Source organism: Pelodiscus sinensis, chromosome 8 (genome assembly GCF_049634645.1).
Source record: "Pelodiscus sinensis isolate JC-2024 chromosome 8, ASM4963464v1, whole genome shotgun sequence".
In the NCBI taxonomy this organism is placed as follows: domain Eukaryota; kingdom Metazoa; phylum Chordata; order Testudines; family Trionychidae; genus Pelodiscus; species Pelodiscus sinensis.
Genome location: NC_134718.1, coordinates 72,517,701 through 72,545,570, shown reverse-complemented (window position 1 = coordinate 72,545,570; position 27,870 = coordinate 72,517,701). Strand labels below are relative to the sequence as shown.

The 27,870-nt window shown below is 59.7% G+C and overlaps 1 protein-coding gene and 1 long non-coding RNA gene across 3 annotated transcripts; one reads left to right on the top strand and one right to left on the bottom strand.

Moving 5' to 3' along the window:
• The first annotated feature begins 7,405 nt into the window (after positions 1 to 7,405).
• Positions 7,406 to 26,590, top strand: LOC142830462 (uncharacterized). Of its 2 annotated transcripts, XR_012905739.1 has the most exons (4): positions 7,406 to 7,909; positions 12,547 to 12,645; positions 18,850 to 19,119; positions 22,063 to 26,590. It is a non-coding gene; the product is annotated as an uncharacterized LOC142830462 (long non-coding RNA). The 2 variants fall into 2 exon arrangements; XR_012905738.1 differs by lacking the exon at positions 7,406 to 7,909 and having other exon boundaries at positions 12,082 to 12,645.
• Positions 13,995 to 22,314, bottom strand: CYP17A1 (cytochrome P450 family 17 subfamily A member 1). The gene is made up of 8 exons (XM_075935564.1): positions 22,003 to 22,314; positions 19,953 to 20,091; positions 18,857 to 19,086; positions 17,613 to 17,699; positions 16,479 to 16,691; positions 15,663 to 15,832; positions 15,454 to 15,557; positions 13,995 to 14,571 (listed from the first exon to the last, which is right to left on the bottom strand). Exons 1-8 carry the CDS (start codon positions 22,312 to 22,314, stop codon positions 14,306 to 14,308), a joined length of 1,521 nt encoding a protein of 506 aa, XP_075791679.1. The 3' UTR covers positions 13,995 to 14,305.
• Positions 26,591 to 27,870: the final 1,280 nt, after the last annotated feature.

The following is a 27,870-nucleotide window of genomic DNA, read 5'->3' as shown; positions in this document are numbered from 1 at the left end:
ATCTGTTCGCAAGTGGCGTCTGGAGCGGCCAGCCATCCCCTGCCGTGACCTCTCATTCTGGAACAGGAGCCAAGAGGCTGCTGCCTGGCTCTCCGTACCGCTGCCCTTGGGCGCGTCGTTCGTCTGCCCGCTCTCGAACGGCCTGCAGGCTTCAGGAGTTGTGTAAGGACGCGAGTGAGTCTCGCGCACTCTCGGCCGCTCCACGGGGTGTGCAAGTTTTGCAGGAGGGCGAAGCGAGTGTGTGGGTGGGGGGGGCAAACACCAGCCTCGAGGGACGGTGCCGGCTGCTTTTCAAGCCTGCGTCGTGGCCAGTGAGATGGGGAGACTCTGAGATGGGATTTCAAGAAACTCGCCCCCCTCTTCCTCCGTTGTGGGTAACATCCCCTGCCCCCAGCTCCTCCTCCGCTCAGTTCTGCTCCAGTGTTCATGCCTCACATCAGGGTCTTACCCACTTTCCCTTGGTCCCCTTTTCTTGCGCCGAAGCAGGTGGCGGGACATTGGAGATGCAACTTGTGCGCCGGCCCCCAGATGTTCTCAAGTCCTTCTCCCACTGTCTCCCCCCCCCCACCTCCCCCCTAATGAGCCAGATCCTGGGGGGATAAAGCCCAAGAGCGGAGCCCTGCAAGGAGCAGCCGTGAGCTGCAAAAGGGGGGAAGCTCGGAGCAGCTGGCTTGAGGAAGCAGCTCCAGGCACCAAGTCCGGCTCTTGGAGTGACACTGAGCTGCGACCTAGCCCTGTGACGTAGGCCTGGGACCCCCAGGAGGGGAGAGGGGCGCAGCCTGGGGGGTGGAGGCCTGGGAGGCCGGTGTGCACGTGAGGAAGGATCCCTTTGGCCCGGGGAGGGGGGAGTTTCCTTTGGGCTGAGTTTGTGGAGGAGCTGGGTGGCAGGGGAAGGCCGGCCACGAGGGGATCCCTGGGTAGCAGGCACCCCCTATTCCAGGGGCTCCATGTGGCTCTGATCCCCACTCCCATTCTGGGTCAGGCCGGGCAGCCGCCGCCCCGCCGGAGGCCGCGAGAAATGAACGACGCAGCATGTCTTCTGCCGGTTGGGTTTGGTCGGAGAACAGCTGTGTCCTGAGGGCTGGGGCTGGCCGGGTTCAGCTGGCCGGGTGCCTGGGCCGGAGCGGCCACAGGTATTTGGATGGCATCTCCCACCCCGCCTGGCAAGGGCTCGGTCTGCGGCAGGAAAACAGCTCCCTGCTCTCGCTTGCCCTGGGAGCCGTGTGACCTTGGGGTGAGCAGGACCGGAGAGAGGGGAGGTGCACGCCTGAGGAATGTCTGACTGCAGCCGCCAAAGGGCAGAGCCAGGCCCGGCTGGTGCCAGCTGCAGACCTGGGGCTGGGTGGAGCCGCAGGGCCAGCCGACGGGAGAGCTGAACTTTTCTTTCTTCGCTGACGTTTTGGATCAGCTCTATGCGGGGTCTTAAACTCCCGGCACCGGAGGCCCTGAGGGGGTGTCCGTATCCAAGCGCTGCTCTGTCCCTGCCTGACTCCCGCCCCGTCTCTTCCCACCCCTGCTCTATCCTCTCCCCCATTGCCCCCTTCCCTCAGGGACGTGACCTGGGGGATTCCCAGGGGCCTGGCGGGGGGTAGCAGCAGGGGTCAGGGCCCATCACACTCGCTGCCGCAGGGCCTGGGATGGCTCTGCCCAAACCTCCCCCGGCCACAGAGATGGAAGTTTTCCGGAAGGCCAGAAGTCGCTCTAGCCCCGCTGTACTACTGGTGGTGGGGTGGCAGGCGGGGCTGGGCGATGGGGGGGGGGATGTACAGAGACCCCCCCAAGCGCTGCCACGGGGGGGTGCCCACTGACCCACGAGGAGCATTTGAGGGCTGGCACGGGAAACTGAGTACGAGACCCCTGCGCTACCTTGGCCTCGTCCCTCGGGGAGCCTTTCCCTCAGGGCGGCACTGCTGACTGAGCTCAGCTGGGTGCTCGTTGAAAATACCGGCAGCGTTAACGGGTTCTCTGCCCGCGCCACCCTTGGGACCCACGCCTGGGCCAGGCCGGGCAGAGCAAACGGGGGGCTGGCCTGGGGTCCCTCGAGGGGCCCGCTCCCTGGGGTACCAAGGGCCACAGCCGTAGCAAGAGCGATGGCGGCCTTGCTTCTCCCACGGGGATGGGTCTGCCACAGACTCGGTGCAGCCAGTCGAGGCCCCCACCTCTGCCCAATGGACAACGGCATTTCCCATCTTCCCTGGAAGGGGGGGGCAAGGAAGTGGCATTCTCAGGCGCTCGTTACCGTTTCTGTCCTTTCGGTGGCGCTTCCGAAACGTTCAGCAGCTCCCTGGCTCGCGCTGCCGTCGGGAATTCACAGAGCGCGCCAGTGGGCGGGGCCTGGCTCACGTCTAACGCTGTGGACGTCCGAGAACGTTTAGAATCCGAGATTATCCCCGTTGGCCCCTTGCACGCGCTGGCTGGGTTCCTGGCTCCTCCCTCGCGTCTCTCGGCTAAAGCAGCCGCGTGGCGCTGTCGTGACTTTTGGTTCCAAGCCGTTTACGTTCCCGGGGCCGCCGTGAGTTCCGTTTAATCGGCCACATCTTGCCGCGAGCGCTGTGTTGGCGGCTCAGGGGATGAGCTAAGGAGGGAGGCTGCAGGCGCTGCAGAAAATTCATCTTTCTCGGTGGCGTGGGAACGGCGGAGGCTTTGGGAGCATCCTGGCTTGACAATTTTCACGTTACCCAGCACATGCACAAGTGAAGGGCCTGACACTTCTGCTAACTTGGCCACGTTGCGCCTTCTCCCTTGGTGCCATCTGAGGAGCTCTCTCTCCCAGGGGAAAAGTATTAAACCTGCGATGCCACATACAGGCTGAAAGCCGGGGCAGCATGAACCTTGCTGCAGGAGCCTTCGCCTTTGCATCGTCTTTCCCTATGCACGCCGAGGCCTTTGCGTTTCATTTCCTAGGTTTTCCGCGGGAACAAGGACTGGAGCTTGAGAAGAGAGGCCGTCGGCAGGCCCTTGGGAGGCTTGCTTTGGGAGGGCTGCATTATGTTGCCTGCACAGTACAGCCTCAACTCCAGCATTCGTTAGGGCTCATTTCAAGGAAAACCGGCTTGCGGTGGGCTTGGCTTGATTCTCTTACATTCTCCCTTCATGTGGGGCCAAGTACAGCTTGAGGCAGAGCCTCTGTTCCGATGCCTCCCAGAAAAAGCCCCGAGCTTTCCGCCGTCATACACACGTTTTCCGTGGGTTTCTCTCTGACGAGCCTCGTGGGTTACTGGCATGTGCAGGAAGCAGACGCCTCTTGTGTTTCTTCACCTCCCTGCCTGCTCTCCGTCTGAACCCTGCAGAGACGCACACTCATGTCCTGTTTTCTCCCCCTCTCCGCCCGCCCGTGAAAAGACCCTGAGCGGCCCGGGGAAAACACGCAACACGACGGTGATGAGGCAAGCAGCCTGATTTCAAAATCAGAGGCTGCAGCATTCTCATCAGCTGGTTTCTAAGCAGCCGGCTGCCCTCCTGTTCCCACAACCACAGTTAGCGGAACTGAAGGGGGTAGCAACTTCCAGGACGGTCCGTGGATTTGCTGCACTTGGGCGTGTTACCCGCCAGCCCTTGGGGCTGGTGTGCTGGGCTCTTTGGGGTCGGGGGAAGTGCCGGCTCTTCTGGGAAGTTCTGAGCTGTGCTAGCCCCAGCCGGGGCCAAGGGAGTAAAAGGGGAATTAGGAGCCTTTGTAAACCCCCGCTGCTTTCTGCTTTTAACCCGGCCAGGAGTGGCGGCGAGGTGGGGTGAGGCCTCCGTGCATGGAGGGGAGCGTGTTAGTGCCAGCGGTGGGATCTCAGACTCCTTGCTCTGGGTTTGTACTCCTCACGAAACGCTCCTCTTCTGGGGGAGCCATCCAGCTCCTCCCCTCTGCTTCCCCCACCCCACCTCACCTGCACCCCGCCGGGACTCTGGAACCAGCCTGCTGGCAATGCTACCGGTGGGCAGTTAGGGGTGTGGGAGCAGAGGAGGCCTAATTGTGCTGCTTCCACTAGCATCCCCTGAAATGATCCCTCGAATGCAGCAGGAGCTGGGCTGTTGTCCCTGGGTTGCCCAACCACGCCTGCGCCTGGCAGGGGGTTAGACTGGCTGACCCGGGCGGCCCCTTCTAACCCGCTGGTCCGTGGAGCCCGGAGCTGGCCCCGCACTGACTTCAGGGGCAGGCTTTCAGTGCTGGGGCCTAAGTTCTCCTGAGGCTGATCCAGCCCCGGTTCTGCAGGACGCTCCAGTCTGAAAGCATGTTCTGAGGCCACCGCCTCTCTCGGTGCCTGGGCAGCGAACGGGTTTGACTCCCTGGTGCCACATGCAAGTCTCTTCGGAAACTAGGGCACAGACACCCTCTCCCACCGCAGCCGGGGGCTGTGATCTGTCCCAGCGCTTAATGGCTTGCACGTGTTTCCACTTGCAGCTGTGGAATTGGGCTTGCGTGAAGAGTTGCTGACACCCCCCCCCCCCGCAAATGGCGAGAGAATAGGGCCTGCTGCGTTCTCACCCGTCCTCCTCAAGTGTCTCTCCCTCGGCTTTATCTGCGTGGGGCTGTTACATCCCAGGACATCTCCCCGGACTGCCGGGGTGCTACCGGCACCAGGAGAGGCAAGTTGAACCTGGGACCCCTGGAGCTTAGTGTTGCAGTTGTCACAGCTTGAGTGCTAAAGTCAGCCGGCTCTTAGCTTAGGCGGTAGAGCTCCCTTGGTCTTCTCTCGCTGTCAGTGGGGTAAGTGCCACGCCATGGGACACGGAACCACGCTGTGCGTGTGGGTTACCCTCACGTGCGAAAACCAGGCTGCAGTCACCAGGCACAGCTCTGTCCAGGCACCCATGTGGGGATGGGGACGGAAGCCACCGGAGCGGGGAGACGCCGCTCGGCCCACGACAGCAGCTTCCATCGCCCACTCGTGGCACCTTCGTGCTTTCTCCTGTGCGCTCCCTTGGGCCTGGGAGACGCGACCTGGCAAACACTCTCCAACCAAACTCTCCGTCAGAATCCTGGACCGCTCACACCACAGCCTAGCCTGCTGCCCAGTATTGTCTCCATAGCAGCAGGTGGAGGCCCCGCCCTTTGCCCCAAGCCCTGCCCCTTCTTCCCAAGACCCCGCCCCTTCAGCAACCTCTCCCCGGTGGAGACAAGCCCCATCCAACCCCAGCCCTGAAGTCCAGTCTTTTGGCTGGCCAGGAAGCCGGGCTGTTGTGACCTCAGCCCTTCTGGGTGGCCAGGGAGCGCAGGGAGTTCTGGGAAGGCAATGCCTTCCCTTGCCTCCACTACCCGCCGCCCAGGAGTGTTTTCTTGTGCTCTCTCCTCTCTCCGTGTGCTGCCCGCTGTCTGTGTTCTTAGGCTCAGATTCCACGTGCCCCCCACAGGTTGACAGTCTGTGCTTGTTCTGCACCCCGCACAACGGGGCCCTGCTGCTGGTCATGTCTGCAGGGAGCGTGGGAAGGGGGGGGGTTAAGCTGCTGGGAGGGGCCAGGGAGCTGGGGAACAGTCCAAAGGGATGGGATGGGCAGCTGGATTCTAGCTAAGCTAGGAGCAGGGGTGAGGGGGATGAGGGATGGATTTTTGTACTCCGTGAGGGAGCTGAAGGGGTGGCTGCAAGGAGGAGTAGAAAAACTGGAAGCTGTGTAAGGCGTTAACGCCTCCCCTCCCTCTGGCCACCCTGTGTGTGTTTAGGACCCGGTCCAGCGCCCCGTGGAGAGGGAGCTGGATCAGGCAGCTGTACTGTGGGTTTGGAGGCCAGGGCTTCCCCTCCGGCACGTAAAGCGCGTGCGAGGGAAGGAAACGTTTCCTCTGAGAGGCAGCCGCAGGGAGTTACCATAGGAACGGTGCCGGAGTCCGTGTTGGCTGCCCCCCTGGATCTGTGGGGCTGGTGCTGCTCCACCACAGTGGGAAGAGCCTCTTGGAGCACCCCCTTTGTGCCAGGTCTCGCTCTTCCGTCAGGGCAGCCCTGTGGCCTCGCCGCCTGCAGAGCCTGAATCTCTGGGCTCGCGGGAGCTGGGCCTTCCCGTCGTGGGGCTCAGTGCAGCAAGTCCCCCTCAGCCGACCTGGGCTCGGAACTCATCCCTCCTCCGGGCATCTGCCGTGACGCTCGAGCAGCATTTCCCACGGTTGGTTAGCCAGGCCGCTGGCCGGGCCGGCCTTGGGTTAGCCCGAAGAAAGGGGGTGATGGCAGGGCCCATCTGGGCAGCCAGAGCCCAGGCAAGCTGTAGCCAGACGCCCTCTTCCCTCTGCCTCCCTGCCTAGTCGGTTCCCAGGCGAGACAGCTCCCAGCTTCCACCAGATCCAGCACCTTACACCCCGCCCCATCCCCTTCCCACTGATCAGCCGTCCCTCTGACTCCGGGCTGCGTTCAGCTGCTTCCTTAAGGACCCCCATTCTGCGCAGAAAGGGAGGTGACATCCCCGGTGTATTTTAGTTTGCCCTAAGAGCAAACTGAATCCCCCTCCAAACTGGGTAACAATGCAACAGATGGGGAAACTGAGGCACATAGTCATTTTTTTTTTAAATGGCCATAATTCTCCTTCCTCCCAGGCTGCATATCAGCTGGTAACAGGTCTGAGCACTTGGCGGGTTGATGCCAAGGGCGTTGTAGCGTCACTTCTCCCACTCGAGATTGGGAGGAGAACCAGCCGGCAGGAAGCAGGGCTGCTCAGGAGGGGTCGGGGTGAGCAGGGCTGGCTGTGGGTGGGGGAGAATCGGCCAGCAGAGAGCAGGACTGACCCAGGCCCATGCAGATCCCAGGGCGCTGCCTGTCCTGTGCCCGGTCCCGGTGAAGCACAAGCGAGTCCAGCTACGGCTCCGCAACGCGCTCCAGCAGCGCTCAGGGTTACGGACAGGTGGGCGGCCTGTGAGCCTAGGCTAACGAGGCAGTTCCTAGGGCGCTGCCGGCCCGGGCGCCCGATGATGACGTCACGGCTATTGACGGCTGTGCAGGCGGAGGCGCCGATCGCGCCTTCTACCTGGGGCGCCAGCTGCAGCAGCCGGCCTTGGGCCACTCCTGTGGACGGGGCTTCTCCTCCTCCCCAAGGCGTCGCTCCTACGTCAGACGCAACCAGAGGCTCCCAGCGCCAATCGCGCCTCCCAGCCACTCTCCCCGCCCCCGCCAGGCTCCGTCCGGCGCCTACCCGGAAAACCAGAAAATACCGGACGTTGCGCCTGTCCAGTATTTTCTGAATTTTCTCACCAGACAGAGGAGAGGGCCCAAAAACCAGAGTGTCGGGTTGAGTTTGGAAAGCTGGTGACTCTAGGGCAAGGGTGGGCAATCATTTTTTGCCAGGGACCACTTCAAAAATTTTGAGTGGCCCAGGCCACATGGGAAGGGGGCGGGGCCTAAAAAGGAAGGGGTGGGGCCTAAAAAGGAAGGGGCGGGGCCAGGGTGTTTCGGGCTTCCCTACCCCCAGATGGTGAATCTGGGTCTGGGGGTGGGGTAGCAGGCGGATCCTCCTCCCACCCTGCCAGGCGCGTGGGGCACTTAGGGCGGTGGTAGGGCGGAGGAAACTTCGTGTGCACCTCCTGCCCCCAGGCCAATCAGGGATTGGAGGCGGGGGAGTGTGCGAAGTCTCCTCCCATTTGGCCCAGGCTCTAACGTTCCCTAGGCAAAGAGTGACCGATCCATTTTAAGTTCCTGGCATATTGCCACTCCCCTCTTTCTCCTTCGCTTTGTGGATTCGTGACGTCTGGCTCAGTAAGCAGCTAGCTGCATGTGCAGCCCGAGATGTGGTGAGCTCGTCTTGGCGAACCAGAAGACAAAGCGGGAACTCAAGCGGTTCGCAAGCTGGTTTGTGGCTGTGGACGTAGCTTGGTTCAGTCACTTTCTGCTCACAAACCCAGCGGCTGCTCCGTCGGATGCACACGCTAGACTGTCTCCGAACAATTGTATCATGAGACCTGACGCAAAAGGGATCCATGATCGCCCCTCACGGCAAGAAACCAGAGGTGAGTTCCTCCTTCCGTTGTACGGTGGGGAACGATTAACATTGTGAGGAAGGCGGCTATCCCAGTGAGGCTAAACACGCTTCCTTGTCTCCCTCCAGTAGCCCACCCCTGAAGATCAAACTTGCTGCTTACCAAGAATTCCTGACTTAGCACCGCTAGTTCGTGCCCGGGGCTCAGGTGCGGAGTTTGATCCGTTCCACCTTAGTGTTGGCGCCCCCCGTTCACTCAGATGCAGGGACTGTTTTCCCCCCTTGTCTCACTCCTCGCCGGTTCACTTCCCCTGCGGCTTTGGGGGGCTGAGAAAACTTGCCAAACTCAGGGCCAAATCCAGAGGTTGGCTGGGCCCTTGGGCTGCTGCGGAGAGCGGGGGCGGGCCCATTCACGCTGGGGCGTCTGGCTCACGTTTTTCTGGACAGCAGCAACTAGCCTAGATCCTTGCAAACTAGGTCACTGTATTGCCTGTGGCTGACCTTGTTCTGCAGGAGCAAGGCAAGGGGCTGGAAAGGCCTCGTTACCAGACGGGCACTGACCGAGAGAAAGGGGAGGAGCCTCCCGCACTGGGTTTTATTAACCTACCAGTGAAGTCCACAGCAGGGAGCGTTTCCTAGTGGCTGGAGCCCGGATTCTGTGTCTGACTCTCTCACTGACTCTGGGCTGGAAGGCTGAGGGGGGAGACCTCATGATGTTTGGTGGGTTTTTGTCAATCCCCAGCTCCTGGAGTCAGGGGATCCTGGGAGATTCTTGGCTGGTTTTTAAACCCACACCGAGCCCCAGACGTGTTTCATGCCGCTGGGGCCCTGGAGAAAAGCTGGACGTTGTGGTGCCCACAGGTGCAACCACTTGCTTTTTTTTTTTTTTTTTTCCCCCCCAAGCCAATCTCCTGACTACTGGGGCCTGTCTCCTGGCTTGGGAATTCCTGGGGCTGGCCACGCGGGGGGAATTGTCAGGGCTGCTCAGTCGGGATGTAAACATGTGGTGGAAAAGCGAACCGTGGGACCGCTAAAAATCCGAGTGCCCAGACTGCCGACCCCCAACCAGCTCCTGCGCCTTCCCCCCCCCGCTCAGACCCGCCAGCCCCCAACCCACTCCTGTGCCCTTCCTCCCGCCCAGCCCTCCAACCTGCTCCTGCCACCCATCCCAACCCTTTCTGGAACGGAAGTGGCCATAGATACAACCAAGGAGCTTGGAAGCCAGAAGGGTTTTGTGTTTTTAAAACCCTTTTACACACCTCAGGACCAGGAACATGCCGCATGTCCCCTCCCCTCCCCTCCCCTCCCCTCCCATCCCTCTGTCCTGAGCTGGGGAGGTTACCTGGGTGAAATACCCAGCAGCTGGTTAAAAAGTGGCCCAGGCCGGGAAGGGTTTAACCAGCCAGAGGCCGACTGACGCGGGGCCGACTGTTAAAGCCCTGTCGGGGGGATGCCAGGTGATGGGGGGCTGTTCCGAGGCCAGACCAGAACGTGGACGGGCGAAGGGGCACTGTTAGCGTCCTAGGGTTTGCTCAGGGCTGGGAGGCAAAGCGCCCGTGTCTGGTCCTAGAGCTTCTGTTCAGGATCGGAAGGGAACCGTCAAGCCTTGGCCGGTGTGATCCTGGGCAGCTTGGGGAGAATGGTACAGGAACGGATTGTGGGTGAATCCCCGGGTGCTAATTGCTCCGAGTGTGGGAGACAGACGGCTGCAGCCGAGGCCCGTTGTGCTGTCCCGGGCCGGGAGGCTGCTGCAAAGGTAGAAAGTCCCTTTGGACAGGGTCCATTTTTGTCTCCCAGCGGCGGGGAGGCCCCTGGGGAAAGCTGCAAGCCCTAAGAAATGGGATCCCGGCACGTCCTGGTGCCCATTAGTGGGGACGGACGTGGGGCGGGAACCCTGCCTTGGATTGGGGGTCACTCACCCCCAGGAAAATCAGTCGGGGGCCACACAAGTGAGAAATAAACCAACAACCCCCACCTCACGGGTGTGGTCCCCAACTGGGAAGCAGAAAGACTCCCCACATGCTCCTCCCACACCAGAGCCGAGGGGGGCCCAGGCTAGTAGACTTTGTGGGCCCCAAGGCCCTGGGGTGGGGCCAGAAATGAGGGTTCAGTGTGTGGGGAGGAGCTGCTGGGAAGTAGGTTGGAATGTGGGGTCCGGGTGGGGGGGAGGGCGCAGGGGCGGGTTGGGGGTTGGCGGGAGGGAGGGTGCAGGAGGTGGTTGGAGGGCTGGGTGGGTCTGGATGGGAGGGAGGGCCCAGGAGCAGGTTGGGGGTGGGCGGGTTCGGGTGGGGGGGAGGGCGCAGGGGCGGGTTGGGGGTTGGCGGGTCTGGGCGGGGGGGGAGGGCGCAGGGGCGGGTTGGGGGTTGGCGGGTCTGGGCGGGGGGGGAGGGCGCAGGGGCGGGTTGGGGGTTGGCGGGAGGGAGGGTGCAGGAGGTGGTTGGAGGGCTGGGTGGGTCTGGATGGGAGGGAGGGCCCAGGAGCAGGTTGGGGGTGGGCGGGTTCGGTTGGGGGGGAGGGCGCAGGGGCGGGTTGGGGGTTGGCGGGAGGGAGGGCCCAGGAGCGGGTTGGGGGTGGGCGGGTTCGGGTAGGGGGAGGGCACGGGGCGGGTTGGGGGTGGGCGGGTTCGGGCGGAATGGAGGGCGCAGAAGCGGGTTGGGGGTTGGCGGGAGGGAGGGCCCAGGAGCAGGTTGGGGGGCTGGGTGGGTCTGGATGGGAGGGAGGGCCCAGGAGCAGGTTGGGGGTGGGCGGGTTCGGTTGGGGGGGAGGGCGCAGGGGCGGGTTGGGGGTTGGCGGGAGGGAGGGCCCAGGAGCAGGTTGGGGGTGGGCGGGTTCGGGTGGGGGGGAGGGCCCAGGAGCAGGTTGGGGGTTGGCGGGTTCGGGTGGAGGGGAGGGCGCAGGGGCGGGTTGGGGGTTGGCGGGAGGGAGGGCCCAGGAGCAGGTTGGGGGTGGGCGGGTTCGGGTGGGGGGGAGGGCCCAGGAGCAGGTTGGGGGTTGGCGGGTTCGGGTGGAGGGGAGGGCGCAGGGGCGGGTTGGGGGTTGGCGGGAGGGAGGGTGCAGGAGGTGGTTGGTGGGTCTGGATGGGATGGGATGGGAGGGCGGGCCCAGGAGCAGGTTGGGGGTGGGCGGGTTCGGGTGGGGGGGAGGGCCCAGGAGCAGGTTGGGGGTGGGCGGGTTCGGGTGGGGGGGAGGGCCCAGGAGCAGGTTGGGGGTGGGCGGGTTCGGGTGGGGGGGAGGGCCCAGGAGCAGGTTGGGGGTGGGCGGGTTCGGGTGGGGGGGAGGGCCCAGGAGCAGGTTGGGAGTGGGCGGGTAATGGTGGTCCAGACTCACTAGCCAGCCCATCAGTTCCCCAGATGTCCCTGGCGGTGACTGGATTTTTGGGGTTCCGCCTTACGGATGAAACAACTAACGGTTTCGTCGAGGCTTTTCCCTCATCTGATGGAAACTGTTAGCAAACCGCTCGGCTCACAGGCCGGGTTGTTTTCAGCGCTGACGCTGCAGCTCCTAACTCCCAACGGCACCGTGTTCTGGGCCACTTAGCCCCTCCGCCAGCTCTGGGGGGGAACATCTCTGTTTGCGAGGGTGACAAGGCTGAGGGGCTGAAGAGCCCATGGGGGGGGGGGGTGCGGTCCCAACAAAAATTGTCCAGGAACATATGAGCCTGGCGCCATCTAGCGAACACCTGAGGTAAGTCGCATCGCTGGATAGGCCAAGGCTAAGTCTGAAAATGCTTTAGGGTCTGGGTTCCCTCCCTCCTACCGTGGGGAATGTCCTGCCTCCCTCTCCTGGGGCACAGGACTGGTTGGTAGGAGACAGGAGCTACGCCGGGGTCCTAGGAAGCAAAGAAAGCGAGGGCCTGGTTTTCCAGAGGTGCTGAACACTGGAATTCCCCCGGGCCCCAAACTTTCAGTGATCCCCTTGCTCATAGACTTCAGTGACGCCAAGAACCCCATCCACTTCTGGCATGGAGACAATGGTCTCCTAAGGGCCTCTTGGCTGGTGAATAATAATCCCTCGTTACTCTAGGGTGCTTTGCACCAGATCTGAAAGGGCTTCACTTAAGGAGTTCAGTATCATTCACCCCATGGAGAAACTGATGGGCACGGAGTGGAAACAGTCACTTATCCCAGTCCCTTGATGGGTGGGGGTGTGGGTGGGTGGGTGGGTGTGAGATTAAAAACCTCATCATCAATAGAAATGTTTCCTGACCTTTTCCAGACCACAAATTAAATGTAACTTAAAACAAGATTTCTTTCCTTCTTTAGTGACAGTTCTCCTGTTGCTCGTTCTAACAAATTCATTCTGGTTTTACTGGTGTAACACGGTGTCAGCAACACCCATACGAAGGGATCCTAACAAACAGTGTATTGTGTCTACATATAAAAACGTTTTATCTGGGGAGTGCAGGGGGGCGGAAGGAGAATCTTTCGAGGGCTTATTTCACCCCAGTTCCTGTTTCTGGCTACAGGGGAAAGTCTCTGTTCTTTCTACGGCCCCGCTCCTGCAGCTGCATTTTTGACTTTTTTTTAGATCTAAGCTGTTGCTTTGTTGCTATTTAGTTAAATATTAAAAGCTCAAGTAATGCGGGGGAGGATCTAATTGCACGGCTCCCTCTTGTACAGTCTGTTTTTTATGGCAACGGCAAACACAGACTCTTTACTCTGCTAAAAGGTTAGCCGGATCGCTGAGGAGATGCTGTGATGCAGCCAGATGGCTGAAGAGCTGTGGTTCATAAAGGCAGCGAGAGTGAAAATGCCAGAGCACGGCCAGGTAAATAGCTGAAAATCCCCTTTATTAATACAGCAGTGCACTTCGCAGGACATGCAGGAGCGGAAGGCCTTGCGGCGAAAGCTCTCAGCAGAGATGGCTTTGATTGCCAGCCCAGCCCCACACTTGCACTGCCCACTGCCTTAGTCACCCAGGTGGAAACTGGGGCTAATGCTGCCAGAGGGAGAAATCCAGGGTCTCTCCGTTCCCTGTCTAGCTCCACGGGGCCCTGATCCCCGCTGCAGCCGCTGGGCGTGACTGTCGTGTGAATGACACGGACAAAAGTCAGGCTCCAACAACGGAAAGGACCAGCCTTTGAGTGGAAGGGGGTGGATGGCTCCCAGCACACAGCAACGTTACCTGGCTAATTTGGCTGGGAAGTGAAACAGCTGGGGAAACAGAGGCCCAGAACGTAATGCCCCGTGTTGGAACCCTCTGTGGTCCTTAATGGCTGCAAGCTGTAGGAGAAAGGAAGGCTTGCCTAGTGGTTAAGGTTAAGTGCCTTGGGCTCCCCGTGCCTCAGTTTTCCCATCTGCGAATTGGGGACAATAGCGACTGTGAGAACAAAGACAGGGAGGCTGGTGAGGTGCTCTGTGACTGCGCCGTGAGCGAGAGAGGCCCGAGGTCTCTTTCAAAGAGCCATGTGGTGTTCCCAGTGACAGGTACAGGCTGAGCCAAGCTCCCACCCCCAGACGTCACAGGAGTTAGGACCTCTCAGGTCACCAGGTCCAGTCTCAGGCTAGCGAGCCCCACGACACCCACTTACAGCCGGCTCCGGTGTTTGCTCCCTGCAGTGAGGCTGTTCCAGACCCTCATCCTGCTGTGGGTGGAGGGCTGCTTCAACCTGGCCAGGCCCTGCGTGGGGCTGGGAGCCCACCCCACACTGCTGCCGGCAGCCAGCCCTGCACAGGGCTGGGGGCAGGGGAGTCCCGTGGGCTAGGGGCTATTCCAGGGTCTGCCTGGGCCAGCTCCCCCCATCCCTCCAGCTCAGCCGCCTGACACGGCGGGTTCCCGGAGCTGTGTCACCGGCCCTGGCCACGCTGGGAATAGGGTCCGGCCAGCCTGCCAGGCGGTGGGGGAAGCTGCAGTAACGTAGGCTCTGGGCGGGGGTGACAAACTTCAGCCCCACCGAGGAGCCGAGCTGGGTCTCTGAGGCCCCTGCCTGGCGGACTTCCCCGACCTGCTCCGTGGAACAGGAAACCTGCTTCTGCTAGTGCCCAGGCCCTGCACTGCCCCCCGCCACACGCTGCCTCCCCCCACCCCCCGCATGGCAGAGCAACGAGAGCGAGCTGTGCACTGTAGCCTGGCCCGTGCAGCCAGGGCCTAGCCTTTGACTGGCGTGACGGGGCGCGGCTGTCCTGGCACCCGCCGTTTCCCTGGGGTGTTGACCCTGCCCAAATAACAACCCAAGCAGCTCTCCTTCCCTCGTCCATGGGCCAGACGCACCCCTGGGCTGGCCAGGGCCTGTGAGGGGCAGATGGGCAGAGCCAGGCAGTGAATTGCCATCCCCTGTGGTCCCAGTCAGGCAGGTCAGGATGTCAGTCGTCCAGTGCAAAGGAGCCGGATTCCAGGCCTCCCCAAACTCCCAAGCATCCACCATCCCGTACAGAGACACAGTGTCCCTGGAGCGGCCAGCCCGGTCCGAGGCGAGGGGAGAGCGGGGTTACAAGCCGTTCTGCCAGGCCGCCCGCTGCCTGGCCTGCACCTGGAAGGGGTATATCTGGAGCACCACGCCGAACTTGCCCTCCAAGGTGGGCAGCGGCTGGCCCGGGGGGTTCTCCAGGGTGAACCTCTGCAGGATCCAGGCCAGGATAAGGAAGATCTCCATCTTGGCGAGGGCTTTGCCCATGCACACCCGGATCCCGGCTCCGAAGGGCAGGTAACTCGGCGAGGGGGACCGGCAATTGCCCTGCGCGTCCAGGAAGCGTTCTGCAGGGGCGCAGCAGTCTGGTTAAAGGGCAGGCCGGAAGCCGGGGCGAGACCACGGTGTCCTACGGGTGGGGCACCTGGGAGTGGGGAGGGGGGTGGGGCGGGGCTACAGCCAGCTCGCCCCCTTCCTTGGTGGTCGGCTGCAGGCCAAAGGGGCCGGACCGTGGGGGAAGGGAGGCTCCATTCTGAAGCTGGCACAGGCACTGGCGTCCGCGCCCAGCCCGGAGGGGGAGGTGACGGGGGATCCCCGCCCAGTCACTCCTTACACGGGGGCCTCTCCTAAGGAGCTGAGCCCTGGCAAACTCGTGCGTCCCTCCACGGGCTGTGCCGAGGGCCAAGCCAGCGGGCCCAGTTCGTAGCCGTGGCCAGACGGCACTGAGACCTGGTCTCCTGCCCCCCCCCCGGCTGTGTCCAGGCTCCACGTGAAGGAGCGAGACGATGCCTCTGTATTTGGAGCCTCTCGGGTTCATCCCCTGCCCCCGGATCCCGACAGCTTGTGCCCCCTGGGAAGAAGCCCCCGGCTGGCCAACCTGGGGCGGGTCTCCGGTGGGCCCACGCGGCCGGACAGAGGGCAGCTGGACCCCTTGCTCATCAGCACCCCCTTCTGGATGCTTGCGGAGCAGCGGCGCGAGGCTCCACCCAGCCCCCCCCCACTGGCCTCCGCCTGGCACGTGGCCCAGGGACTCCAGGGAGGGCAGCACCTCCCCCCCCCCGCAGGAGAGCTGGGCTGCAGCCAGCTCCAACCTTTCGTGCCGGTAACCCCTGCCCCTGCCCTCTCAGCCCGGTCTGGCTCAGCGCTGACCCCCGGCCCAGGGGCAGAGACAGGCAGGGGCTGATTCCAAGCCCAAGGTTTCCTCCAGGAGGGCAGAGAAAAGGACCCACCTGGCCTGAAGTCCCCGGGCTGGTCCCACTCCTCCTCGTCGTGGTGGAGGGCCCAGAGGTTGACGATGACCTGGGTGCCCTTTGGGATGGTGTATTTCCCGATGCTGCAAGGGGGGGCGAGAGAGCCATTCAGCACCTCGCTCTGCCCCCCCCCCCCCCCCCCCCCCGCCCGCAGAGACAGGGCCGGGATGGGCCCGGAGAAGTCTCACCTGGCATCCGCAAGGGCCACGTGTGGGATCAGCAGGGGGGAGACCGGCCGGATGCGCAGGACCTCGCAGATCGTGGCCTCCAGGTAGGGCAGCTGCTCCCTGTCGCTGAGCTGGGGGCGTCTCGCAAAGCCGATCGTCCGATCCAGTTCTGCCTGGATCTTGCTCTGCACCTGGGGGCACCGCCCAGCCGGGTCAGCGTTAGCCCAGGGCGGGGCGTGGCTCCCTAGGGCAGTGGTTCTCACGCCCACCCCGCTCAACACAAACCTGAGTAGATTTTCGAGGGCCCCCCCCCAGACTCTGCAGTGGGGCCAAAAATGAGGGGTTCAGTGTGTGGGAGGGGGCTGCCAGGGAGTGAGATGGGGGGGTGCCAGGAGGGACGAGGGGGAGGGGAGCGGCAGTGCGTGAAGCCGCTTGCTCCCCCTGTGAGTTGGATCCTGCGGGAAGCCGGCCCCCCCCGTGCTCCAGTCTCACTGGGGAGGGGAAGACGGGGGGGCAGCGGGAGCACCAGTGCTAGCTCCCCCCTGCAGGAGGGCTGAGCCTCAAGCTGCGGCCACTGCCCTATGGCGACGCTCGGCCCTTTTTTCCAGCTCCTGCAATGACCTGGCTCAGGTACCTATTCCACTGCCCCCTAGTGGATCAAATCAGGACTCTCTACTGTGTATCCTGGGCCCAGTAACGTCAAGAGCTAATGGGGAGTCTCTGTGGGAACCCCAGGGCTAACCAAGCAAAGGCCTGCAGGAGGGGACGCCCGAGAGGGGGACTTGTGGGTGCCCGTCTCAGTGGTTGGGAGTGGGCGGCCGGAGCGGCCGTGCCTACCTCCGGGTAGTGGAGCAGGTAGAGCACGGCCCACCGGAGCACGGTGGTGGTGGTCTCCACGCCCGCCCCGAAGATGTCGCCCACGGTCATGAGGAGATGCTCGTCTGTCAGCACCAGCGGCGGGGCCAGCTGCCCGTTGTTGTTCTCCAAGTTGAGCTGGGCGCGCAGCAACGTGTCCATCAGGTCGTTAACTGAGCTGCTGCCCAGCGCTTCCTGGAAGGGGGGCAGGAGGGTGGGGGTCAGAGGCAGCACACAGGGCGGGGGCTGGGGTGCTGGGCCTGTCCTGGCTCCCCCATGCGCAGTGTGAGTTCATGCGCCAGGGAGATCGGATGAGCCTGGGGTAGTTGTCCCCTCCCCTCTCCATCTATAAGGGGCCCCCGCCCTGTGGAGACGGTCATTCGAAAGGGAGATGAGCTGCTCCTTTGCCCCCGCCCATGGCTAACCCTCCAGGCGGGGCTGAGGGACTGAGGCAACGTTTGACCCGGCCTGGGACATGACTGAGTAACAAGACTAACCCTGGATAGTGACGCCTCACTCTCAGCAGTAGGTTTCACAGCACTTCGCAACAGAGGAGTCCGTACCATTGGCCCCCATTTCACAGATGGAGAAACTGAGGCCGAGGCGGGGCCGTGACCTGCCCACAGCACTCAAGCTAGTGTCAGATCCCAGTTGCCCTAGTCACAAGGCCTCTCAGTGGGGCTGGGACGTGGCATTTGCCTCAAGTGCCAGATGGGGAAACTGAGGCACTGGGCAGCCCCGTGACTTGGTTGGGAATTGGACCTAGATCTGACCTGTCATGGGAATGTTCTCATGTACCTGCATCAGCGTGCGGTAAGTGGCAGAGCTGAGGGTGAGGTGCCCAGGGCTGGGGGGTGCACTTCAGGGCTGGGGCAGGCAATCCCATGCTGTCACCCCCTCCCCACTGCGCAGCAAGCACGAAGGGGGTGGGAAGAGACTTCCTTGGGGAAGGGGAAGGGAGCTCGTGGGCGAGGGCGCGGGGCACGTCTCCCTGACACTTGCAAGCCCCACCCTTCGTACAGTCATGGCAGACGCCCCGTGGGCCTGGGGATGGATCCGCCAGGGGAGGTACCGGCCCAGCCCCACGACTGGGGAGCAGCACACCCAGCTGCCTACCTTGTGTTCCTCTAACTTCTTCTGCAGCAGCTGGTCTCTGACCTTGAGGGACCTCTTCAGCAACGCCAGGGTCTTGCTGGGGAACACCTGCAGGAGGAAAGCCCGGCACTGACGCCCTTTCGCCCCGCTTCATCCCAGTCCCACCCGTGCCCTGTGATCGGGGCCAGATAATCCATTAGACACAACAGGCACAGTGCCTGGGTGCGACGGCGCGTTGGGGTTTTCCCGTCTCCTGCACCCCCATAGTGGCACGGACAGGCTCCACCAGCCAGTAGAACACCCTCTACTGTTTATTGCTTCTCCAGGATACAGCACAGCACAGATGTCATCTGGTTCCAGGGCAGGCCTAGGATGCCTCAGCCCCCCTTGAGATGGGGGAGACTGGGCCCCTAAATCCCAGCCCCTTTCCCTAGGCTGCTTCCTCCATGATACCAGCCAGAAACCTAACTCCCCCACTTCCAGCCCTGCCCCCAGCCAGGGCTCCACTCCCCTTCTTCCCATTGTTCCGCTCCCTGGGAGATCACTGGTCAGACAGGTTTGACACTCCCTTGCGTAATGACTCATCCCCTGCCCTGCTGGGCCGTGCTGCAGCCAGTGGGGGTCACTCACAACCCACTGCCCAGCGCAGCAACCAGCAAGGTACCCCCACTACGTCACACTGGGGCCTACGAGAAAATTCAGAGCCTACAAAATGTCTTAAGTGACTTGAAAAGAAGATCACTGCTAAATCAAACGTAATCATTTGGGCGCTTCACTCAGCAAACCACAGGCAGGTGTAACATGCAATTGAATATTAGGTCTCTAGCCTGCGATAGGGCATTTCTCTCTTATGTATTTACATATAATCTAATGCAGAGGCCTAGGGCCTACGAAGACCTGAATCCAGCCCTGCCTGCGATGTCTCAAGCAGGTGATGCTCTGTGCTCCCCAGAGCAAATCCCCCTTTTTCCCCTGGTTCCCAAACTAGCCCTTGTCCTCCAGCGCTCTGGCTCTGCCAGCAGGACCCGCCAAGGGGGCGCGGGGGACCCTGCCAGACTCCACAGGGGTCTTGTTTGGGCAGCAAACCCCCGTGGGTCCAAGGCACCCATTGACTGCGGTGGATTCACGCCTGGTGCTGGCCAAGCCAGGGAGTGAGCGGCCAGGCTGCGTGGAGAGTCCCAGCCAAATCAACCCCCCAGCCCACCCCTTAGGTCCAGGTCACAAGTGACTGTCCGTCTCTTTTCCCCATCCCGTCCAGCCCTCACCTTCAGCCAGGGGAAGATGTCTACCAAGTGCTGCTGGGCCACCGTGTCCACGATGCCCTGGCTGTACTTCAGCATAGCCTCGAACTCGGGGTCCCCTCGCCTGTAGCTGGAGCTGAAGCACAGCGCGCACACCACGTTGGTGATGGCACGGGAGAGCTCCGGCCCCATGTCCAGGAGGACGTCCTGCGAAGCACCGAGCGTCTCACACAGGGAGGCCGCTTCCTGGCAGACTAGAAGAGGGGGAAGAGCCGGTGGAGAGGCTGGTGAGCACCGGGGGGGCAGCAAGTGGGGCGTAGGGGAGGGGGACTGAATGTAGCCTGGCCTGAGTCAGTGCAATGAGGGTTGGGGGTAGCCCAGACGGGTATGTTGGGGGAATTCAAATCAGGAATGTGGGTCAGGATTGAGGGGGACTGGTGGAGCTGGGGGGGAGGACCGAGGGGGCCCGAAACGGAGCGGGGGGCAGGACCAGACAAGCACGGGGGTTGCACCTTGCAGATCAGGAGTGAGGTGTAGAGCCTTGTGCAACCCTTGGAGTGCTTGGCTGCCCGGCGCCGCACTGTAACCCGGAGGGCTGGGATCTGTGGGGCTGCAGCGTGTCCATGTGGGGCGGACTCGCGGGGGCCGGTAGCTAGGGCGCTCTGTGCTGGCTGACCCTGCTGCCTGCTGGGGGCGCTCTGCTAGTCAGCTGGGCAGCATTTGAATCTGTCCTGTGCGGCCGCCCCATGCCCAGTTTCCAAGGCTCGCTGGTGGATGTGGCGGGATCAGGTCTCTGCAGCAGGTGTTGACCAGCTGGTGGGTTAACTCAAACTCAGGCGTGTCACCATCCCCTCTCACACTGATGAAGAGGCAGCGCGTGTCACACTGCAAATATCCTCCGGTGACAACGACCCTTTGCTCTGCCACAGCCCCTCTCCCGAACCTCCCTAGGTGAGGGCTTCAAACATGTGCGATAGGTCAGCAACACAGATGGGGAAACTGAGGCACGGAGCCCCATGCCGAGCTGCCCAAGGAATCTGTGGCAGAGCTAGCCCGCCCATCCCCTCTTGCGGTTGGTCGGCTGGCCTGCAGGAGAGACGGGCCGGGGAGCGACACTTACTGATTTTCTCCAGGGCCAGCGCCCCTTTTCCGCACAGGGCCAGTGCCGCGTGCACCAGCTTGCGCTGGAGTTTCCAGAGCGGGCTGTAGGTGGCGAAGGCGATGTCTTTGCCGTCCCAGGTCAGCATGTCCGTCGTCACCTGTGGGCGAAGAGGAGGACGTAGCAGTCTCCGCCCAGGACCGCGAGCCGGGGAAGCGCCTGGCTCCGTGCCCCTTCCGCCGCGCCCTGCGTGAGCCCAGCGCCGCCGCCCGGTGCTGGCGGAGTTCTTCTCGTGCTGCACTGGAGCGGGCCTGGGTGGGCCATGCAGGGCCCAGCTGCTCCCGGGCCCAGGGCTTTGTGCTCTGCATGGCCATGGGGCTGCCCCCCTGTCCAGGGTGCCGCTGGTGAACAGGGACCACACCTGGAACCTGCCTGGCGCACGGGAGCACCTTGTGTGGGGCACTGGTGCCCCCTTCTGGCTGTTGACAGAACAGCATGGCTAGGGCAGGGCAGTCATGGGCCACCCTGAGCAGCTGGCATGCTTCCGACCATGCCCCCTTGGAGCCAGTCGGTGGGGCTAGGGCTGGGGCGGGCTGGGAGCTAGAGCAGCGTTTCAGCTCCCCAGGGCCCTCTTCCTTCCACCCCTGCCCCCCTGTAGCACCCTCCTGTGATGAGCTTCAGAGTATGGCTGGGCCCCACGAGGAGATGGGGGAGCCCCTGTGGTAATGCTGTTGCTCAAGCATGCACCCCCTTTCTGGGCCCCCATGATGCAGTGCCGGGGGGCTGGCAGAGTTGCACTGCTGGGCCTGATGGCAAATTTGCCCCTTCAGGGCTGTGTAAAGCCCTCACATGGGCCATGAAGCCATCCCGAGAGCATATTTCAGTCCAGAGCACCTAATTGCAGCCACCTCTGGGCTGGAACGTAACCCCGCTTTAACAGCACAGGCCTAATAATTAGGCCAAGAAGTGATATGCTGGCCTCCCATTGAAACCAGAAGGGGAATGTAGCCAGGGGGGAAAGCTGAGTGGCCGGTAGGCGCCAGCTCTGAGTAGAGACCCTACCACGGTGGAGTCATTACCCTCACACCCTGAAGTAACCCTTTTGTGACTCAGTGGTCAGCAACCTGCTGCCCGAGGGCCCCATGCAGCCACTGCAGGTCCGTGTGTGACCCACGAGACATTTTGCCAGATTCTAGGGGTGTTGCCAGATTCTGCTGGGTTTCATTTTTTCCTATCGCTATTACTGAAGTGACGCGCACGTCAAGGCAGGGAAGGGCCGTGCGGGCCAATTGCACACAACACAGCCCTGTGCTCCCTCTGCATCCAACCACAGCACTGCTACAATTCAATCAGCACACACACACACACACACACACACACACACACACACACAGCACTGCTACAATTCAATCAGCACACACACACACCACAGCACTGCTACAATTCAATCAGCACACACACACACACACACACACCACAGCACTGCTACAATTCAATCAGCACACACACACCACAGCACTGCTACAATTCAATCAGCACACACACACACACACCCTCCCCCCCCATAGGCTAAGCACGCAAACACAGTCAGCAAAACAACCCTACCCGAGGGGACTGTCTTGGTCACACCAATCTTGCTGCCCGCATGAATAAAGAGACTTTGGTTCCTGCAGAGAAACCAGGGGATAACAGGAGCATGGTTTGCCCCGTGCATCGCGCCTCAACCAGGGGGCTGAGCATCGGTCGGAAGGACAGGGGGTGGGCGGGTCTCACCCCTCCCTTTCTTTCTGGTGTGGTAATGTGGGGGGCATCTTGGTGCATGACCACCCGGTACTGGGAGCCCAGCTGCAGGGAGAAGATGCTGCCGTATTTCTTCTGCCTCACTGCCCTAGCATATTTAGCACCTGACATTCAACTCTCCCAAAGCGCACAAGGTGGGGTATTAGCCCCCTGCTTTTAGGGATGGGGAAACTGAGGCAGGGGGTGAGGTCCCCCAGCCCTGTGCTCTGCTCGGTAGGCTTTGCTGCCGTTCTCGCCCAGGCTAGAGGGACGTGGCCGGGTGGGTACTTACGGTATGAGGCCGGCCGGCAAAGGTCTTTCCCTTCTTCAGTAGCACCTCCTTGGCATGCAGGTAGTGGTTCACGACCACCATGTACTGGGAGCCCAGCTGCAGGGAGAAGACGCTGCCGTATTTCTTCTGCAGGCTGTGGAAGAAGAGGTGGAGCTGGGAGTTGCCGGCCAGGTGCAGGAGGCTGCCGATGATGGGCAGGGAGGGCAGGCTGGGGGGGTACTTGGCTCTGGGCTGCGCGTCCCCCTTTGCCAGTCTCCAGAAGCAGAGAAGCGCCAGCAGCACCAGCAGCAGCGTGACCAGGAGTGGGACCATCCTGCTCTGTGCCTGCCGGCTTGTCCCGGAGCCCGTGAGGCGTGGTCCTTTATAAGGCTCTCGCTGGCATTGCCTTGGAGAGGGGTTGCCTCTTGCCTTGCGGAGAGCCGTGTTATCAGTCCCCTGCGGAGATAACGGCTCTCTGGGGATGGACCTTGGCCAGCTGGCGCCTGCCAGCACTGCGAAGAAGAATCCCCATGGAGGAAGTCTGACTAAGCTGGTCTTTCTCAGCTCCTAAAACTCCTGGCAAATCCCCAGCAATGGCAATATTGGCTGTGGGCCTGGCAGGCCGGGCTCAGCCGTGCTTTGTGGAGTCAAAGCAAACCGAGGACGAGTGCCCCCTGCCACAGTGCATGGCAATCACCACGTCCCTCTCTCGCTCCTGTCTTCCCTTTCCAGACAAACGGAGGCTAGGGACACTATTCCTGTCCATGCTGCCTAATAGCTATTGCAGGACCTAACCTCCATGAACTTAGCTAGCTCTTTTTTGAACCCTATTAAAGTCCAAGCCTTCACAACATCCTCTGGCAAGGAGTTCCACAGGTTGACTGTGCGCTGAGTGAAGAAAAACTTCCTTTTGTTTGTTTTAAACCTGCTGCCTATTAATTTCATGTGGTGACCCCTAGTTCTTATATTATGGGAACAAGTAAATAACTTTTCCTTCTTCACTTTTTCCATACCAGTCATGATTGTATAGACCTCTAGCATATCCCCCCTTGGACTTTTCTGCTTAGAAAAAAGGAGACCAAGTCTTTTTAATCTCTCTTCATATGCGACCCATTCCAAACCCCGAATCACTTTTGTTGCCCTTCTCTGAACCTTTTCCAGTGCCAGTATATCTTTTTTTGAGATGAGGTGACCACACCTGCATGCAATATTCAAGGTGTGGACTTCCCATGGATTCATACAGAGGCAATAAGAGATTCTGTTTTAGTCTCTATCCCTTTAAAAGTGATTCCTAACATTCTGTTTGCTTCTTTGACTGCCGCTGCAAGACGTCCTTACGGTGCTGTGCCTTAGGGTAGCAGCTAAAGGCCTCCCTGTCCTTCCCCAGAGATTGTGCCTAACTGGAGCAGGGGCTGAACAGGAGCCTTGTGAGAGCCTGCTTGGGAACCTAACCATTTCCAATCCAATTAGACAAAGGAAAATTGTGACACCCCCCCTCCCCTTTGACATATGGGGACCATTCAAGGAGACTGGCCAAAGTAGGGTGACCTGATGCCCTGGTTTCCTTGGGAGAGCCTTGGTACATGGGGCTTTGTCTTATATAGGCACCTATTACCCCTCCCCCTGTTCTGATATTTCACGCCTGCTGCCTGGTCACACAGGCCAAAGGTGGGACTTGAGTTCAGGATTTCAGCAACCTAATCCCGGGCCTTAATAATCCCAAACCCTTCTGCAGTGACTCCCGGAGGGTCTCCCTGCTTGTGCAGGGATGCGAGCGGCTCTCGGGAGCTAAGCAGTCTTGGGTTGGGTCAGCACCTTGCTGGGAGTACCACGAAGAGCTGTAGGACGTGATGTGTGAAATTCAGTAGGGGGCTGTCTTCCCTCTGAGTCTGCATGAGCCAACGCCACTGTCCCGCCTCCCAAAACCCACCTGGACAGCCGCCCTCCCCTGTGAAATTCTCACCCAATTTGGTGCGAACTCTGGGAGCAGGGGGCTAGGGAGGGGGCTGCGCATCCGAGCTGAGAGCAGGGCCCACAGCTGGGTGTTGATCCAGCTAGACTAGCTGTGTGTTAGTTGTGGAGAACACCCAGAGGAACTCAATAGCAAACAACTGGTTTTTGTGGCTGACCACAAAACACACAGGAACAGTGTCCATTGCCCAAGTGGGAAGTTATGGAATCTCCATCTCTAGAGATATTTACGAGCGGGTTAAACAGACACCTGTCAGGGATGATCTAGACGGTGCTGGGTCCTGCCGTGCGGGCAGGAAACTGGACTTGGTGACCTCGCGAGGTCCCTTCCAGTCTTAGTGTTCTAGGAGTCTGTGACGTATAAAACAGGAGTGAATTCAGAGAATACTCATGGCCTGGTTGAAATAGAACAGGTCTTTTTGAACACCAGCCATTCGTGGTTTCACATTGTCCAGCCATTGGAAAATCCTCCACAACCCTGGGTAAGTTTGTTCCCATGTTTCATTTCCCTCAGGCTACATCTATATTGGCAAGATGTTGCGCAAATACTTTTAACGCAAGAGTTTTTGCATTAAAGTATTTGCGCAAGAGAGCGTCTACTCTGGCATGTGCTTTTGCGCAAAGGCATCCGTGCTCGACGGAGCCATGTAGTTTAGACACACCCTCAGTGTTAAGTCAGAGAACACTAGGACTGGAAGGGACCTCGAGGGGTCATCAAGTCCAGTCCCCTGCCCTCACGGCAGGACCGCTTCAATCATCCACTACCTCCGGAGATAAGAAGGCAAGAATACCTAGAGGGGAAAATTACTTGAGGAAGTGGGTCTGGCCCACGAAAGCTCATCACCTAATAAACCATCTTGTTAGTCTTTAAAGTGCTACATAGTCCTGTATTTTGCTTCAGCTACACCAGACTAACACGGCTACATTTCTATTGTTGTAATGAGCGAGCCATTGTCAGTCTCTGTTCAGACCCATTCTGATGGTGTCACTTTTACACAAGAATTCTAGCTCAGCAGTCTCGCGCTGCAATCTGTTTTTGAAGGTTTTTGCTTAGGAATAGCAACTTTCAAGTCTGTAACAGTATGTCCAGGGAAGTTGAAGTGCTCTGCCACTGGGTTTTGTATGTTAGACTGACAAAAGTTTCTCACCTGAGCCCCACCGCTCAGAAAACTTGAGGGAGATCTTTGCTCCTAAAGCAGTAGTCTCCAACCTTTTTACACCCAAGATCATTTTTTAAGTCTCAGAACAGATGAAGAACTACCGTCCCGCCCCTTCCTTGAAGCCCCGCCCTCTCTAGTCTCCTGTCCATCACTTGCTATCCCCAGCCCTTATACACACTGCTAAATGGTTTATTTTAAAATGATGCAATATATAAAATTAAAATCACATTTATAGTTATGAAATAAATGGTCTGTTTTTAATTCATGCTATTTAAGTGTCAAATGAAGCATTTACATTTATACATTTTGTTCTCTGCTATTTTGTAAATCTAAAATCAAGTATTGATAATTATATATTTTTTCTTCCAATAACAAAGTCTCAGTGTGACACCTGGGACTGAACAGTATCTGCCAGTGTCTTGAAGTCTGGGTTGCAGTCTGAGATTGCTAGTCGTATACAGTCCATCAGATGGGCATCTGTGATCCTGCGCTCACCCTGGGAAGCTTACTCCAGCACAGCTGGAGCTAGACACAGCCTCCCTGGGCTGAGCGCAGGGCAGCTGGGCTGGAGGGAAGAGAAGTAGCTACCCGGCCATCTGGCCATGGCGCTCAGTCAGGGCGCACCAAGCTCCACCTGGGCAGACGCAGAGGAGAAGCCGCCAATCAGCTGGAGCGTGGGGCAGCTTCTTTCAGCTGAAAGCCACAGTCAGCTGGCTGGGGTGTTTCAGCCCTCCCGACCTCCCAGCTCCCACCATTCCTCACAGCTACTCACCTGTGTTGTTGCTCGGTGAGTAGCTGCTCCTCAATTGAGGAAATCTAATGTAAATGTACTGTGCAGGCGTGCAGTTCAGAGAGGGCTCAAGAGCTACTCTTAGAGCCCCTGAGATCTACCGGTAGCTCGCGATCTACTGGTTGGTGACCACGGTCCTAAAGCAATTAAACAGTGTGAAGATACAGCAATGCTGCAGCAATTTTGGGGGTGGAGTAGGGGGGTGGGGCATGCAGTGTGTCTGCTGCTAAAGCCATTTCTTAGAATAAGGCCTGGCTATAACCCAGCCATCTTAGCCCTGTGTAGTTTTCCAGGGCATGGGAAAGAAAAAGGGTGTCTCTTCAGGCTGCTAGGGAATGTCAAGACTCTGCGGTAGTGGTTCTCAAATTTTTTGGCCATGACTCACCTGGCTCAAGGCAAACCTTTCTGCAGACCACCCATTGCTAATGGAAACTTGCTGTTAATTACAGAATCACTCCCAAGCCAGTTTGCTCCTGCCATAACTAGGGAGAATGGTTTATTTAACCAGGAAGAAAGGAAATACTAATTTAAGTGATTAAACAGACTGAGCACTTTAACTTTCTCATGTTAGTTTATCAAACTTCATCTTACATAAAGTAAAATATTAATTTATGTCCAACACAAAAGGTTCCCGAATTTTCTTTATTTATGGCAGGGGCAGGGAATCCAAAAACCCAGAATTCACTGATTTGGCAACCAACTAGGGTATCTGGCCAGGGGGGAGGGTGCAGGAGCAAAGGAGGGGGTGAGAAGCAGGCTGGGAGTAGGGATTCTGGATGAGGGGAGGGTGCAGGAGCAGGCGGGGGGGGGGGGGGGCAGGGAGAGTGAGGCTGGCGTGCCAGCATGGGCTCCCCGCATTAGGCGGAAGGAGGGGGGCTGAGCTCAAGCTGCAGACTACCCGGGAGGTGGCTGTGGCTCCCTCGTTGTCCAAGGACTGCAGTTGGAGAATCGCGGCTCTCCAATTACATTGTCTCACTGGCCGGAAAGAAGGGCAGCTGTGTTTTGATCAAACAAGAAACAACTCAAAAGGGAACTGGCTTCTTTTAAAGGGTCATAGAATCCTAGAACCATAGAGCTGGAAGAGACCTCAGGAGTCATCAAGTCCAGCCCCCTGCTCTATGCAGGACCAATCCCAACTAAATCAACCCGGCCAGGGCTTTGTCAAGCCGAGACTTAAACACCTCTAGGGATGGAGACTCCACCACCTCCCCAGGGAACCCAGCCCAGTGCTTCCCCACCCTCCTAGGGAAAGAGTTTTTCCTACGGATTCTTCCTTCTCTGATGTGAGGCCTTTTCAGATCATGGTAAAGCATTATGGACGAGCCGTCGCTCAATGGACCTCATCTTCTCCAACATCATTGGTGAGTACTTGCCAATCCTCAATTGGCAAATCCGGTTACAGATATCAGAAAAAACTCCACCGTCGGTGGGTGCTGTCCACTCTGTTTGGATCTCTGCTTTTCTTGTAATGTCTGGACTATGTTGACTCATGAAGCGTTTGAGAGCCTGTACAAGAGTTTGCTGCTAGAACAATCTGTCCTGAGCAATGATTTCCAGGTCACAGGGAGATAAGTCGCATGACTTCATGTTGGCCTTTAAGATATCACTTATAACGCTTACCCTGACCACCAACAGAGCGCTGTCCCTGGACAAGCTGGCCGTAGAAGACCATCTTCGGCATCCATGTATTGTCCATCCTCGTAACACGACCAATCCAGCGAGACTGTTTGCTCATAAGCATTGCTACCATGCCCCTGACACCGCACAGCTTACGGACCTCCGTGTTAGGAATTTTGTCCCATCAATTCACATGGGCAATCGTCCTGGGGCAGCGCATATGAAATTGATCGAGTTTCAAAACAGAGCGGTGATATATGGTCCATGACTCCGACTCATACAGCAGGGTATTCAGGATAACTGCCGGATAGACCAATACCTTCCTATAGAGTTGAACACCGTGGTCATTCC